The 16,475-nt window shown below is 34.5% G+C and overlaps 2 protein-coding genes across 2 annotated transcripts; both read right to left on the bottom strand.

Moving 5' to 3' along the window:
- Positions 1-650: 650 nt before the first annotated feature.
- Positions 651-3,771, bottom strand: LOC142531801 (cysteine proteinase mucunain-like). The gene is made up of 5 exons (XM_075638063.1): positions 3,139-3,771; positions 1,863-2,098; positions 1,615-1,755; positions 1,047-1,499; positions 651-913 (listed from the first exon to the last, which is right to left on the bottom strand). Exons 1-5 carry the CDS (start codon positions 3,611-3,613, stop codon positions 815-817), a joined length of 1,404 nt encoding a protein of 467 aa, XP_075494178.1. The 5' UTR covers positions 3,614-3,771; the 3' UTR covers positions 651-814.
- Positions 3,772-9,313: 5,542 nt separating this feature from the next.
- Positions 9,314-10,791, bottom strand: LOC142531512 (scopoletin glucosyltransferase-like). Its single transcript, XM_075637666.1, has one exon. It carries the CDS (start codon positions 10,789-10,791, stop codon positions 9,370-9,372), a length of 1,422 nt encoding a protein of 473 aa, XP_075493781.1. The 3' UTR covers positions 9,314-9,369.
- Between the last annotated feature and the right edge of the window lie 5,684 nt (positions 10,792-16,475).

Genomic DNA, 16,475 nt, shown 5'->3' with positions numbered 1-16,475 from the left:
CTAGCCCAAATGGAAGATAGGTCCATCAAGGATTCAGATATTTTCTATAAATATCAGGTTTGAGCGTATGATTTTTCATTCAATATATTGTTTTTCAGCAGCACCCTTAGCTGCTCTCAACTTTTATCCTCAGTCTCTGACTTGAGCGTCGGAAGGGCTACGCCAGGACTCCCTCCAGGCCCCCTTCTAACGGTCTTATTCGTGATTTCAGGCTCGAGACAATTTTGAAACATGCATCTGTACTAATGACACTTGCTGGAAGCGGACTCTAAAATTTTCGGCGAGTATCAGACAAATTGACCGATTATTCTGAAGGTTTTGTGCTTGTGTGTGATATACACAAACATAATAACATTCAAAGTCAACTTGATTTATGTGGTTTATGTATATACATTTGATGTCAAAAATCGAATATTATTTTACGAGTTTTCTTTCCTATGGGCGACGATCGAAAAGCCGGGATAATGATGGAAAAGTTGACATTTGAAAACCAACACCATTCTTTTATTGACTAAGAAAATGATAGGCGTGGATATGTTTCTTTCTTTATTCTCATACATTCCAAGTGTGTATTTCGTTGTCCGTGCAAATTTTAGGCCTATACAATGCATGCGTGAATTGATGGCCCAACGAAAAAATAATAAGATAAATGAGCTAAAAATTAATGATTTCTCGCTTTCTTCGGCGAGTCTGATTTGTTCCAATTTACTAAATTAATGTAAAACGCAACGTTGCAGAGTACTAGGAATATTCAAATTAACAAGACAAACTCTAAACATGAAGAAATATTTACAAACAAGTATTTTGATTAACTTCAAGAAACGGTGATTTTCCTGTCTCCGCCAAGACTGGCCCAGTTGGGAGTGGCAGCACCTCGTCTCAAAGCTTTCACTCCCATTGGATTATCCTTGCTCTGTAACACCACATCATCACAACATTATTAGTACAACAGGACGGAACCTTTGCTAACAGTTACTATTTCTAGTATATTTTTTTCTTACTAACAACGGAGACACGATGGGATGTACAAAACACAGTAGAATTACCATTAGACAGGTGCCGGCTTCAAGATCACAGACAGGGTAGTCGTGGGGGCAGCAGCTAGAGTGGTCATCACAGCACGTAGCAGACTCCAACGGGCAGCATCCCCAACCGAAGCAGTAGTTTCCATACTGGTACACGCAGCAACAAGTACTGCCCTCCGGGCACGTGTAGATATCGTCGCACACAGTGGGGGGTTTCACCGGTGTTGGAGGTGATGGGCCTGGGTTTGGAGGGTTCTGACCCGTTTTGAGAGGATAAGATGCTTCTATAGCTATCCCACACTTGCCTGTGGTAATATTAGCCACATTACGTTGAAGCCTAATGTAGCCCTTCTCTCCCCAGCTTGGACCCCAGGAGTTTCTCACGATCCAGTAGTCTTCACCCTTTTCGGTTCCATATCCAACGGCAACAACACCATGGTCTAGAGCGGTGCCACATTGACCAGTGAACACTCCCTGTACGGTACAAGAAAATAGGTAACATTCTGTATAAAGAAATGAAGAATCTTATATACCGTAACAGAAAGCCCATTGTACTTTTCTTGATTCTTGAAATGTGCATATATCATACCGATTGGTAGAGTTGGAAAGCTCGGCCTCCAGCTTCAATGGCAACACTGACTGGTTGATTTGCCACAGCTTTCCTCAAAGACTGCTCATCGTTTTCAGGAACATCCTCGTAGGTATCAATGGAGACTACCTTCGCATTTTTCTGCAAGAAAATGTGAAATTTTTCTAAGCAATATATAAACTAATCATCATCAGAAACTGAAAAGGTACGAAGCATTTGTACCAAAAATATGGATTCATGAGTTATACCCGATACTGATCACAGGTTCCATCACGAGCCCTGTAAGGGTAATCGACACTTGTATCAATGCCACCATTTTTAACGATAAATTGGAATGCATAGTCCATAAGACCACCATTGCAACCCTGGTTGTATGCTTTATCGCAATCAACTAGCTCTTGTTCCGACAAGACTACGAGATCTCCAGTTACAATCTTATTTACTCCTTCAACAGCAGCAACAGTCGAGAAAGCCCAGCAACTCCCTGCATTGGAAACAAAAAGAAAAAATCGAACTATGTTAAGATTTGATGGAACAAAGCTTGATAAAGATCAATAATTAAAAAAGTCGCAAAAATTTAGCTTAAAATAAAAATAACACACAAAAATACTTGGGACAACCAACCTCAGAGAGAAATCATAACGTTTTGCTCAATTTTTCACAGTTGATTGATCTTTGTCAAGAATGAAAAGTATTGTTTCTTCCATTCTATTACTCAGCCAATCTTATTCAGACATAAATTTGTAAATCAAGACTTCGATAAATAGATAAAGAAAGCATCAGGAAACATACTATCTAACCCAGAGAAGCCCAGAAAAACTCTCAAGTTAATTTCTAATGTTTCAAACTCCCAATTCTTCCAACCTGAATGATGCCCAATATCAGTTTCAACTCCCAAAAAAATTGGTCCCTCAATCATTCATGAGAGAACCAAAATTTTCAAAAGAATCGAGAATAATGATGGAAGGAATACATTTTGCGATTAATATCTTAAAAATAATATTTTAATCCGGTCAAAATGAAAATACTACCATCTTGTCACATGGCTATTCTCCAAACAAACAATACACAAGTTTCCAAGAGAAAGATTTAGTTTTGGTGCATATATATTTTTTAATCTATGAATTTTTTAAAATTAACTTTCAATTGTTTAATTAGGGTGTCAATGAATCGAGTTTGGTCATGAGTTCATATCCACCAACCCCTCTTTATTTATTTTATCCATTTCATCTTCTTCGGATATTCAATTTTTCATCGTACAGAGAATTGGATATTTATTCCTAGAAAAAGTGAAAATGAAATTTGAATTGGGTTAAATTACAGAATTTCTCAGGAGAGAAACAAACAAAAAAAATTGGAAAAGTCCCTTTCGGTCGACCCAACAGAATCAAGACTCTTGTCAAAACACCATTGACACCCATTACCTGGGTCACCACCCACGCCGACAAAATCTCTCCAAAATACACACATATATCTGCTATCAATCTTTCGTGTTTTCGAATCAAAATCAAAAGGCAAACATACCGCATTGACCCTGATCTTTTACCGGAGCAACGGCTCCTTTCTCTCTCCAATCAACGGATTCCGGCAGCCCATCGCCCTCCTTGTACGCGTACCGGTTACTGGCTTTCCCGCTCATCAGCCGGGTCTTCCTGTCCATCCTTCCGCCAACGAACATGGACCTGTACTCCTCGTTTGTCAGATCCGCGAATCGGTTCAGCCCTAGTTTATACGTCCGGTCTTCGGAATTGTGTTCTTCGATGAATCTCAAGTTGTCCTTAAAAATCTCGAAACGTCTCTCTTTCTCGCCTATGGCGTTATAAGCTTTACCGTGTTTCACGAGCCATGACTCGTAAAGGGACATGGCATCTTCTTCGGATCTGGTCAGACCCACACCGTGGGCGCCATCGTAAGTGATTATGGACATATCGAGGGCGTATGAAAAGATGAAAAGGGATAGGAAAAGAAGACAGAACAAACGGTTGAATGTAGAAGCCATGGCCGCAGAAGCTTTGAAACCAGAGGAAAATAACAACGAGTTCTTCGCGTTTCTTTATCTGTGATGGGGTGGAGGTGTTTATATGTAGTCGGGAAAAAGGGCTAACGACGAGAATATCGTGGAGATTGTCAATGGGGCAAGGGAGATTCGATTGGGACTACTAGATATGAAAGGTGGTGGGACATTGGACTCAAATAGAATTGGGACTTTTTTAAAATTAAAAAAAAAAAAAAAGAAGTTCTTATTTATTTATTTAAGAATAAAAATATTTTTCTTACTTAATGCACCCACGTTGGTGCATTAATGGATGATTATTAACACCCATTAATATTCACCCACCAATGTGGGTGCATGAATTATTAATCTTGGCTGCCATGTCAGCCAAGAAATTCATCAGAATTAACGGCATTATTTCGCAAATAGCGACAGTTTTTCGTAAACCGTCGCAAATTGAAAAACGTCGCTACTTGCGACGGTTTCTCAAAACCCGTCGCTACTTGCGATGGGTTTTCCACAAATCGTCGCTATGTGCGACGTTTTCTCACAATTTACTTCTCACAAAATAATAATACTATTTATTTTTAATAATATTTGTTATAAAATTTTAACAAAATTAGAATGATATTGAATTAATTAAAATTAAAAAAAATGAGTAAGTGGACAGTGGGACCCATAAATAATGAAAGTTGATATTAAATGAATGTGAGTGTGTGTTAATAATGGAAAAGTGTTAATGTAATGAATATGTGGCTCGTGGACCCCATAATTTTTGAGGATATGGAAAGTTAATAACATAAATTAATGTGGACGGATGCAGATGCCCTTACTAGAGAGAAGATGAGTGAAAGAGAGAGGCGAGAGCCGTGTAGAGAAGTTGTTGCAGACGTGAAACGTGAAGGAGCAGCAACTAGGAGTATTCATCGATCGGTTCGGTTCAGTTTGATTTTCGGTTTTTTATTTCGGTTTTCGGTTTTGAAAATATATAATCCGTTGTCCGAACCATTATTCTTCGATTCGGTTCGATTTTCTACCAAAACGGTTCGATTTTTTTGGTTGATTAATTCGGTTTTGGTATAATTATTTAAATTAATAATATAAATATATTATAAAATATAATATGTTAACTCTTACTTAGTAAAATATTTAAATATAAGGTCTAAATTAATTAAACAAACAATAATCAACTAAAAATTGTTCAAAATGATTTTTCATTCACCAAATATCATATCAAAATATAAAATATAAATAAAATATAAAAAATTATTAATTTAATGAAATTTCATTTTTTTCGATTTTTTGATTTTGACATATATAATCCGAAATCGAACCAAATAAACTTCGGTTTTAACATTTATATCCGAATAACAAAATTCGGCTTTTCAGTTCAGTTCGGTATTCGGTTTGGATTTTTGATTTTCTTCGGTTTTATCCGAAGTTTGAACACACTTAGTAACAACCCCTACTGCAGACATGAACTGATTTGTTTTTTAATTGGGTCGTCAGTAACATTTATATAAATTTTTTTAATTTGAAAAAAAGGCGTTTATTGGGCCGGGCCTTGAAATGGTGGTTTGGTTTGTCCGATGGAATGTGTACATCAAAGAATCTTGTTGCTTCAGCGTTCTCTTGACGACTTTTGAGAATCCAGAACCATACGAGATTAATTTAACAGAAAAATGGATGAAATGTAAATTCCTGCTCTTTCCTTTATTGACATCTTGGGGGCCTATACGTTAAGTTAAAAGGGTGTTGGTGCAAAAATCACCGATGGGTTCGACCAAATCTTGGGCTGCCCCGCAACATGGACGTAATATTTATTAATTGCTGACAACGTTGCGGTATGGTTTTTACAACCCAAATGTGAGAGGACTGCATGAGTACTTGTGTCATGCCATTGCCTTTCACCTCACTCCTCTATTAATTTGTCCCTTGGCCGACATGTCTCGCAAAGCCAAATATATCTCTTGTTTGGGACTTTCGGGGTTTGAAGTAGTTTTGACACCCACCCGACGGATGGAGTAATTCTCAACATGTTCCAACATCGTTAGATCACGTGGGATCATCATGTCTTAGTATTTTATTTTTTAGATCATTGGGGTTCATCGTATCTTAGTATCTCATTTCTTATTATCTTACTATTTAATTAAAGTTGAGCATGTATACTAACTAACTTTTAATTGATTTGCTGAAGAGATATTTTAAATTATAATTATTCTCTTATTTATCTATGTTTTAAAATTTGATCTTATCTTTATCTATATTTTAAGATGAGTTGGTCTCTTGTGAGACGGTCTCACGAATCTTTTATCCATGAGACGGGTCAACCCTACCGATATTCACAAAAAAAGTAATACTCTTATCATCAAAAATAATATTATTTCATGGATGACCCAAATAAGAGATCCGTTTCATAAAATACGACCCGTGAGACCATCTCACACAAGTTTTTGTCATGGTTTAGAGACCGTATTATAATTTTATTATGTTATAATGACATAAAAAAAATTAAATTACACACGAATAGGCTATATAACGTTGATATATTAATTTTGCTTATCAAGCTCGTGAAGGTATTTCTGTAAGTTCATGGAAAAAAAGTTGCTCGAGTCTCTTTATGTTTTGAAATTGACTTTTATCGAACTTAAACTTGAACTTGGTATTGTAAATTATATTGGTGTGGTTAAAAATTACTATAAAATCATGTTTATCCCTCATGAACTAGGATTTTTTTATTGTCGGGATTTGTGATTAAAAAATAATATTATCATTGGCAACATATATTCACAATCATATTGCTTGTTTGGAAATGCCTTGTTTATATATTAATTAAAAATATTTTGCCATCACATTAAAAAAACGAAAAAAGTAATATTTTTTTGTATCTTTAAGTTTACCAAGACTACTACGTAATATATATATTTGTATTCTTAATTCATCACATCACATATCTTCACCCGTAGGTGAGTGATAAATCATCGACTACAATGTATTGACTCATATATATTTTGAAATTACTTCCAATCTCGCCACTTGATAACCTTCAATAGAGCCGGTAAACGGATCAAAGTGCATGTTAATACGTAGAGCATCCACATTGTATCGGGCCAAAAAACTAATGATGTACAAGTACAACCATTATAACCGCGAACTATTTCACTCGATAAGCGATAACCACTTGGAAAGTTCGAGAGAATGTCGTTCAGTACATCATCAAATATCACTCATCTATACGAACCGACATCTTCATACCATTACCAATTAAACATGACGTTTAAACCACATATGTTAGTCTCAAGTTCGAACGACATTTATTCTTATTCATGCGGCTGAATCAATCAGAAACCATTTTAAAATATAAAATACGCTTCTTAATGAGTTTAATGATCTTACGTTGAGAGGCAGAACTCATTGTAGATATTGTGTATTCAAAGACTTTATCTATGTAGCTTGCATGAGTATACATATAAAGTAGATGACATGTTGGATGAAAACGTAAATATTATCAAAATAAATATTGTTGAGTAAATAAAACTAAATCACAAATTGTTCGTTAGATACTTACTCTAACAAATTCTACCCTCGGATTTGATAAACACAAAGTGATGATCAGGGACCACGTACGGTGAGCTATTTATAAAATAATTAAAGGAGTTCTATATCAATTATGATATTTACAGCGGTCCGTCTACATTCAGCCCAATTCCGATCGTCTTAAAACCATTGTGTTGCACATTTTCCAGTAAAGTTGTGCATGTCAAGGCCTGCGTGGCCTTCAGGACACCACGAAAACAGAGGCCTTTGTGTCCATTATCTTGCAGAATTTGTATTGCTCTGCAGTCCAATTTGTTGATACGGGCAGCAGACTTGGTGGTCAACTATACTCCACATTTGCATGGAAGTAATTAGGAATTTATGTCGTCGACTCAGCTGCTCGTAGGTGGTGACGAAATTGATTTATTTTAATAATATGATAACATTTGCAAGTACGTTTTTTTTTTTTTTAATTGAGTGTCTCTTGTGAAACGGTCTCACGAATCTTTATCTGTGAGACGGGTCAACCTTACCGATATTCATAATAAAAAGTAATACTCTTAGCATAAAAAGTAATACTTTTTTATATATGACCCAAATAAGATATTTGTCTTACAAAATACGGCCCGTGAGACCGTCTCACACGAGTTTTTGTCATTTAAAAATACATATTTATAATTAGAGTAAGTCTCTTGTGAGAGTGTCTCATGAATCTTTATCTGTGAGACGAGTCAACCCTAATGATATTCACAATAAAAAGTAATTCTCTCAACATAAAAAATAATATTTTTTCATGGATGACCCAAATAAGAGACCCGTCTTACAAAATAAGACCTGTGAAACCGTCTCAAACAAGTTTTTGTTTTTTTTTTATTTTGCCAACGCTAAGAGTATTATTTATCCATTTACAATCAAAACTCTACACTCTATTTGGAAAAGTAATCAGGTAAAATCCAATATATTTTTTAATTTATAGTTAAAACATTAAATTAAAAAAATAATGACCTCAAAATTGCTGTTATTAAATTTGTAACTAAAGCTCCCTCTGTCCTATTGAATGTATAGCTAGAATCATCGAGGCAGCCTTTTTTTTTTGGTTATGTGTATTTCTTTCTTTCTTAAGAGGTACATTGTGAAATAGTTTCGATAGTTTTTATTAATGAAACGTGCCAACTCTATTTATATTTAATATAAAAATGATTTTTTATGAGTGACGCAAATAGAATATATATCTAACAAAATTGACTCGTGAGATCGTCTCACGTGAATTTTCATGTTTTTAAAAAAAGTAATACTAGATATAGTTTTTAAAAGTAATACTCGATATAGTTTTTCCTTATCAATCACAAAATTCCTTAACTACCAAGTTATTTCTTTTGATAGCTAGTTTTGTATTTGGTAAAAAAAATATATAAATTAACATAAGCTAAAATGTACGCTATATAAAGTGTACATCTGACATTTTTTGTCTTTAAATTAAATGAATACACGTGAATTATATTGAAAATTACATTTCTTAAAGTCTGAAATAATATTTTGAATATGATTAAAAAAATTATTGTGATTTTTTTCCATCATTTCATAACACATCAAAAATTTCAACAAAAAATAAGAAAAATTTCCTAAATATCATGGAAGAAAATATATACACACATATATTGCTTTGTTGCATTCAATACATTTATTATCAATTTTAGATATTTTAATTTGTAATGTAATTTTATATACAAGTGTTTTTTTGGATATACATTAAATAACATAAGAGTAGTTCTCTTGTGAGACGGTCTCACGAATCTTTATCTGTGAGACGGGTCAACCCTACCGATATTCACAATAAAAAGTAATAATCTTAACATAAAAAGTAATATTTTTCATGGATGACCCAAATAAGAGATTTGTCTCACAAAATACGATTCATGAGACCGTCTCATACATATTTTTGCCATTAACATAAAGGACTTAATCGGATTTGAATTGAAAATTTGAAATGATTTTAGGTTGGAATATATTTGAAATTATAATGATCCACAAAATAACTATTTAAAACATAGTAAAATTAATTTATTCAAATTAACTAATAAACTTATTATTATAAATTGAAATACTTATATTCAATAATCCATCCAAATACAACATTAATTCTCATATTCAACATAAAACGATGAGTTGATATAGTAATTCTATAGATTCAAACCAAACATAAAAAGAAATACGATCTCAATTATTTACTCCTCCGATAAAAGACTCAATTCTTCAATTAAAGCACTCAAATCAGTGTAAGATGATCCACCTTCTTTAATAGCTTTTCTTGCCATTTCTCGGTAACATTTTGCTCGGTTTCTCATCTCCGCCACTTCTCCGCTCACCATCACATGCCTCACCGCCTCGGCCACCGCCTCCCGTGGCACGCCTTCTATAGCCACCGTCCGCCAATGCTTGTTCCCAACCGAAACTCCGATCCTCAAAACCTGTGTCACCAGTTTCTCATTAAAAAACTGCTCCGCAAACATCGGCCAGGTAACCATAGGCACACCCGCGCATACTCCTTCCAGGATTGAATTCCATCCGCAGTGCGTCACAAACGCCCCTATCGAAGGATGATCAAGAATCAGCATTTGGGGAGCCCACCCATTTATGATCAAGCCCTTTTCTCTGATCCTCTCCTCGAACTCGTTCGGCAAGAAATCGCTGTTTATTTCGTCGATTCTCGTTTCTCTCACAACCCAAATGAAATCTTGGCCTGAAGACTCGAGCCCAAAAGCAATCTCGTGTAACTGAGCTTGAGTACAGCTCACCATGCTTCCGAAACACGCGTAAACGACAGAACCAGGTTTCTTGGAGTCCAGCCATGCAAGGCATTCATGTTCATCAATGGACGATTTCCTTCCTCTCCCCGCCTTTTCCTCGTCTCCATTGTTGCACAGCAAAAGAGGGCCTATATTCCATGCCTTGATCCCTAAAAAGTTCCTGTAATGATCAGCGTAACTGGATTCAAGCTCATAAAAGCTGTTAACCGCAACTCCATAGCTTCTCCTATCTGCCTCTCTTGACTGAAAAATCAACTCTGCAAATTCACCTTCAGTTTCCCTTAGATCAAATGGAGAAATCTGTGTTCTTGTAAACTTCAGCTGATGCGGAAGATACGGAAGAATAAAGGGTTCTGAATCAGAAGACACATTCTTGAAAGGCTTGTGTAGCCTCATTTGCTCCGAGGCACAACGCGCTAGATACCCCGTACCATGGAAAACCAATCGTGGGATACAGAATTTGGCTGCAGAATCTGTGGTCCATGGAAAGAACGTATCAGAAACAAGACAATTGGGATTGAATTCTTGGATCAGTTTCTCAACTGGTTCTTGCAGTAAAGATATGGCCTCAACAAATTTTTTGACTAAATCTACTGTAGTGACTTGATCAAGTCTTTGAATGTACTCAGGCAGGCCTGATTCTTGATTCGGTAGCCTGATGATTATTAAACCGATCTCGATTCCTGATTCTTGGGCCTTTTTAATGGGATCTGAGAACGCAAGAGTCGATAGGATGGTTGTTCTTACACCGCGGGAGTAGAATAATTTGGCCATGTCAAGCATTGGGATCATGTGGCCATGAGCCATGAATGGGAGAAAAAATAAGTGCAGCTTACTCATTAATTTTGAGTAGATCCAAGAAAGCGATTTGATATATGAACAATATTATGGGATTGTAACAAAATTGGTTGTATACATAGAACAACAAAAAATGGCCCTGTATGTATATATATATATATATATATATACATGACCTCTATTGAACCTAGTATTTATCACCATATGTATGTGTATCTCTTCAAACGAGGGTGGGCTCCAGCCATGCTTAAAAATAAATTATTTTTTTATTAGTTATAATATAAATGAATTGTTTAGGACCAACAATAATCTTAGCATATACTAAATTTTTTTATTTAACCCAAGACTTGGTCTGACTCATTGCCTGAAATATATTTGTGTATACTTTAGTGATCCAACCTATTTTCTGAAATATATTTGTGGGATTTTCTTTGTTTGATTTATAAACTATTTTTCAAAAGAAAGCGAAAACAAATGAAAAACATCTCCTTCTTCGCGTCATTTTCTCATTCAGTTTTCTCCGCACTCGCTGTAAATTTCAATTTTTATCTGTATTTTTGTGTTTCTTTAAATTAGATTTTGTTGTTTTCGAGCTGCTTGATTTTCTTGATGTGTGCAACTGTGGGAAATAATTGTGAAGTGAGCTTTTTGATATTTTTTTTTGAAATAATTCCATTTAGTTTTCTATGCCATTTTTGCATTTTCTTAATTGGAAATGGAAATGATGTGTAGTGATTCACTTGTAGAGTATAAATTTTGCTTGTTTCAATTAGAAAATGGAAATGGACATTTTTGCTTTAAAGTTCTTTCATTTATTTTATCAAATGAGGTGTTTTTTATTAGTTCACATGTGAATTTTTTCGTGTTTGCTCGATTATTTTAGGTACCATATTTTTCCTTTTGAGTATATTGTAAGAATATCGATGGAAGAGAAACTTTACTATATTATATATGCGAAAATCATATTTTTTACAAACACCGAGATTTTTCGTAGTAAACGCACTTGAAACATTATATCTCCAGTAGTTTAGACTTTTTTCAAGTCAGCATGTAATATTGTATTTATGATTATGCCTATCTTTTGGTATCTTTATTGTGTTGTGCCTGTCTGAAAAATGAATGGTAGAAAATGGTTTTTCCTACATAAGATATGGCCTTTTCAAACGGCTGAGACGTGAAATTCGGAGTAATTTAATTAAGAAATTGTGAATAATGGGGATTGGACTCACAATATCCATCCCAACAAAAAAATTTAAAGTTTGAAAACTATTAAAAATATACAAGTAAAAAATCTCACCTGAATTTCTAAATAATATTTTGTGTGAATTCAGTAATAAATTTTTTTATGCTTTGTTATTTATATTGATCTCGAAGTTCGGTTTGTAGTGATCGTGCATTCAGGAAACACGAAAATCTTACTGAGACGGTTTTACAGCTCACTTTTATAAGACGGATTTTCAACTCGATTCTACCTATAAAAAATATTATTTTTTTTATTAAATATAAACTGAGTTGAGTCATATCCATCCACGTTTATTCTACTTTAAAAATACAAAATGATTGTGGTGGAATAAGTTGTCAATTCTTTGGCCTTGCCGACAAATTTGTTCGCCAAGTACACCAAATAAACGTTAGGAGAAAAAAACAATTGAGGATTAATTTAATACTGTATTTATTGTCATAGATATTGTTATGTCAACGGCTAGAACATCTTGTTTATTTATTTATTACATTAAAATACATGGCATGTTTTCCGTCAACAAGATATCTAGTCTATGCTTATAAAATATAGAATAATACTAAAAACACAATCAATTTATCGTACATCGATAATAACAAAAATTATATATTAAGATTTTGCTATTATGTCATGATATTTTTATAGTATCTCCTGATATTTTGTATCGAAATTATAATAAGATTTTGATAAATGAAATTTTTGTATTGAATTTTTTATATTGTAAAAATTATTATACAAATTTGTTTCACACGTACTCATTCAAACCAGATTTATGTCGATCTCTTTCTACAAATAACAAACATGTAATAAAATTATTATAAAAAACCAAGGCAGAAACTGACAAGTAGAGAAAAAATGAGATTCTAAAATTTGTAAAACATAAAGAGAGAGAATTATAAATTTTGACAAAAACTTGTGTGAGAGTGTCTCACTGATCGTATTTTGTGAGACAGATATCTTATTTGGGTCATCCATGAAAAAATATTACTTTTTATGCTAAGAGTATTACTTTTTATTATGATTATCGGTAGAGTTGATCTGTCTCACATATAAAGAAAATATACCATAATACCAAAAACTTATCTCTTTTGTGCTTAAACATTATAATAGTAATAGATTTCGGAATTTCAAACTATATTTATCATATTTAATTCCCTCGTACTGTATTATCGATAAATTATAGTTTAATTATAAATAGCCATGTGATTATATTATATTAATCATATAATTGAGAAAGAAGATAAGATTATCGTTTATTATGTAGATTAAATCTTTGTATTAATCTATTTTGACAAAACTATCGATCTTGAAAAAATAAGGTACTGTGAGATCGAGTAATCTACGATATGCATCCATATAATTTGATATATGATTGCTTGAATTTGAGTGAAAATGTATGTCCATTTGCTTTATTTGAGTTGTTGTAGTATACATGATATTTTTTTATTAGTAAATCAATGTATAAAATAAATATTTTTTTAATACATATCATTTTATATATACATCGATGATATTTGAATACTTTGATATTATTGAATTTGAGATTTATTATGAGGTTTTGAACATGATAATATGTTTAGCATTATGTAGCTCACAAAGGCACCATTCGCGGCCCCCTATAATTGATTAGTTGAGATTTAAGATTTGATGACGTTTTGTCGGCACTATTATATGGATATTTCCTTATACTTGAGTGATGTTTGTATGTCTGCTCGAGTATTGATGATTTGACACTTAATCGATTGACTCTTATGCATGCTTAGTAGATGAACAATTAACTTGATATCGCCATGAATACATGCATTGCATATCTTATATCATTGAATAAATACATTTATTTATTATTATGATCGTCTCATACAAAGCGTCTGCTCACCCCAAGGAGAGTTGTTGTTGTCTTTGTTAATGTATTCATAATTGGACCGATGATCGAACTAGTCAACCTTAAACAAACGATTGAACCGGTCGGTCCAATGATCGTAAATTTTTTTACCAGACTACGTCCGGATCGGTTCCCGATCAAACCGAAAAGTCTGATCCGTTTTTAAAAACAATGATATTTGTGTGTTGACAATTACATGTATGCCATCAGGAGTCCAGAGATAATATTTTTGGGAAGTGTCACACTTGAGATTGACTTGGTAGTGTTCATCCCCAATCTATATCTTATATTTATGCTGGGCCATGTTCGGAAAATATGAAACGCTTGTATATATTTATTTTGAATAAGCTGTGTATGTGTAAGGCCCGAGAAATTTATCCTGTTAATCTGAAATGAGTTAGTGATTAATTGATGTGATTATAGACGGAACGGATTAGACCGAGAAAGACGAGAAAAGACGCAAAATTATGTGCGAGGGTGTGCCATTCGCGCACATGCGCGACGTGATGCGCGAGCTATGCGCGGATTTGGCAGAAGACCCCGCGCATATGCGCGACGTGAGGGCGCGCATATGCGCGAGGTGTCCAGTAGCCAAGGAGCTATAACAGAACATTGCGCGCACATGCGCGACGTGAGCCGCGCACATGAGCGAGGTAGGCAGAGAGTAGCGCGCACATGCGCGACGTGAGCCGCGCACATGCGCGAGGTAGGCAGAGAGTTGGGCGCACATGCACGGGTTGAAGTCGCGCATATCCGCGAGCTGCCGAGATTACACGCGCTGAGACTTAAGGTCTCGCGCATATGCGCCGAGTAGTGTCGCGCATATGCGCGAGACGTGCAGTGCAAAGAGTTGTGCCACGTTTCTTGAGCATGCATGGGATATATATATATAGGTACAATTCGATTATTCCTTCAGAAATTGGAAGGAAGAAGCACCGAGACGCTCCGTAAAATCCTTACGCCTTTTAATATTTTAGAATTCGATTTGTTCAAGATCTGCCTGTCTGATTTTGAATCCGAGTACAGCACCGAGTTCCTAGCGACGACAGCTAAAAACTAAACGTAAGTTTTGTTACGTTTAAATATGATTTGAAATTATGATATTGTCATAATTGAATAGGAATCATATATGGTGTTTCTGATACAGTGGACATCCTATATTTGAAGTCAGATTGAAGAACAGACTGTTTATGTAATTGTTATGATTTTCAGAGTTGATGTGATTGAGATTCAATATCAGAGTTGTATTGTTATTCAGATTATAAGTTGTACTGATACTGATAATGAGTGCTGGTATTATATCTGTGATGTTGAGATTGACGGGGATATCGAGACTGTATTGTTATACCGTCGAAACATGAGTAAATTGATATTGATCAGATTCAGTAGTGATTTCGATTATATCGTGATATCGTCGATATAGATTAGATTGTATCTTGATTCGATATTGATCAGATTATGTTTGATTTGAGTATTGATCAGAATAGATTTTGAATTGAGTTGCATATTGAGATTGTGCCTATGCGATATTGATTTTAGATTGATATGGACAGATTTGACTTCGACTTCGTCAGACCGCGAAGACAAATGTATAAATTTATGTTGATGTGGGATTGTACAACTCGAGTCTGATTGACTTGAGTTTCCCAAACTTTACTTTATTGTATTGATATTTGCAATTGTATGAGATTGATACCTTTGAGTTATTGATTTATGTATTGATTCATAAGCGGATACGCTTAATTGTAATTGAGTAATCTTGTGACAGTAGTGCCGGATAGTGATGGAATCGTCACTGGCACATTGCACATTGCACATTGTCACAGGATAGGATATTGGTGAAAATGCCAAAGTCTGTGACGGTTAGGTCAAGACACCGGACGTTTGGCTATATCGGAGTGGATATAATTGGAGTTTCTTCTATTACTGGTGTTCGATATGGAAAGAGCCAAAATCCGTGAATAAGAACATACCACCACCCCGATCGGGAGTGTAGGTGGGTGTATGTTATTATTCCGATCGGGATCCCTAGATTAGGACTGAGTCGAGTCTGAGTCTGAGAATCACGGAGAGTGATTCATTGTTTGATATGGAATTATGTTCCTGATGATGATATATGTTTAGAATATAATTTATTCTTGATATTGATTCATGTTTTGAATTATAATACATGTGATGAATATTTGATTCACGTTCTGATTTTGATACATGTTATGAATATTTATTTCATGCTTTTATATTGTTTATATGAAAGGCATGTATACATGATTTATACTGGGAATATAATTCTCACCGGAGTTATCCGGCTGTTGTCTTGTTTATATGTGTGCATGACAACAGGTGGGACAGGATCAATGTCAAGACAAGAAGAGAGAGAGATCATGATTAGAGTGGAGACTACGGACTTGGATTAAAGATAGGGTTTGAACACTGGATAATTAGTTGTTAAACCTTAGTTTTTATTGAATATAGATTGTACAGGACTTGTACTTTATTTATACGAATCTGTATATTAGTTAGATTCCATTACGTTCCGCAATTAAAGAAATTTTTTTTATGACCCAAATTACTTGAATTAATAAATTGATCCTAATGATGATTAAG

The sequence above is a fragment of the Primulina tabacum genome, chromosome 17 (genome assembly GCF_025594145.1).
Source record: "Primulina tabacum isolate GXHZ01 chromosome 17, ASM2559414v2, whole genome shotgun sequence".
Classification (NCBI taxonomy): domain Eukaryota; kingdom Viridiplantae; phylum Streptophyta; class Magnoliopsida; order Lamiales; family Gesneriaceae; genus Primulina; species Primulina tabacum.
This window is presented reverse-complemented; position numbering and strand designations above follow the sequence as displayed.

Coding starts and splice junctions, on each gene's coding strand:
- LOC142531512 (XM_075637666.1), bottom strand. CDS start 10,791: ATGAGTAAGCTGCACTTATTTTTTCTCCCATTCATGGCTCATGGCCAC.
- LOC142531801 (XM_075638063.1), bottom strand. CDS start 3,613: ATGGCTTCTACATTCAACCGTTTGTTCTGTCTTCTTTTCCTATCCCTT. Junction 1,756..1,862: donor GAACCTGTGATCAGTATCGG/GTATAACTCATG, acceptor ATTTTCTTGCAG/AAAAATGCGAAGGTAGTCTC. Junction 914..1,046: donor AAGCCGGCACCTGTCTAATG/GTAATTCTACTG, acceptor GTGGTGTTACAG/AGCAAGGATAATCCAATGGG.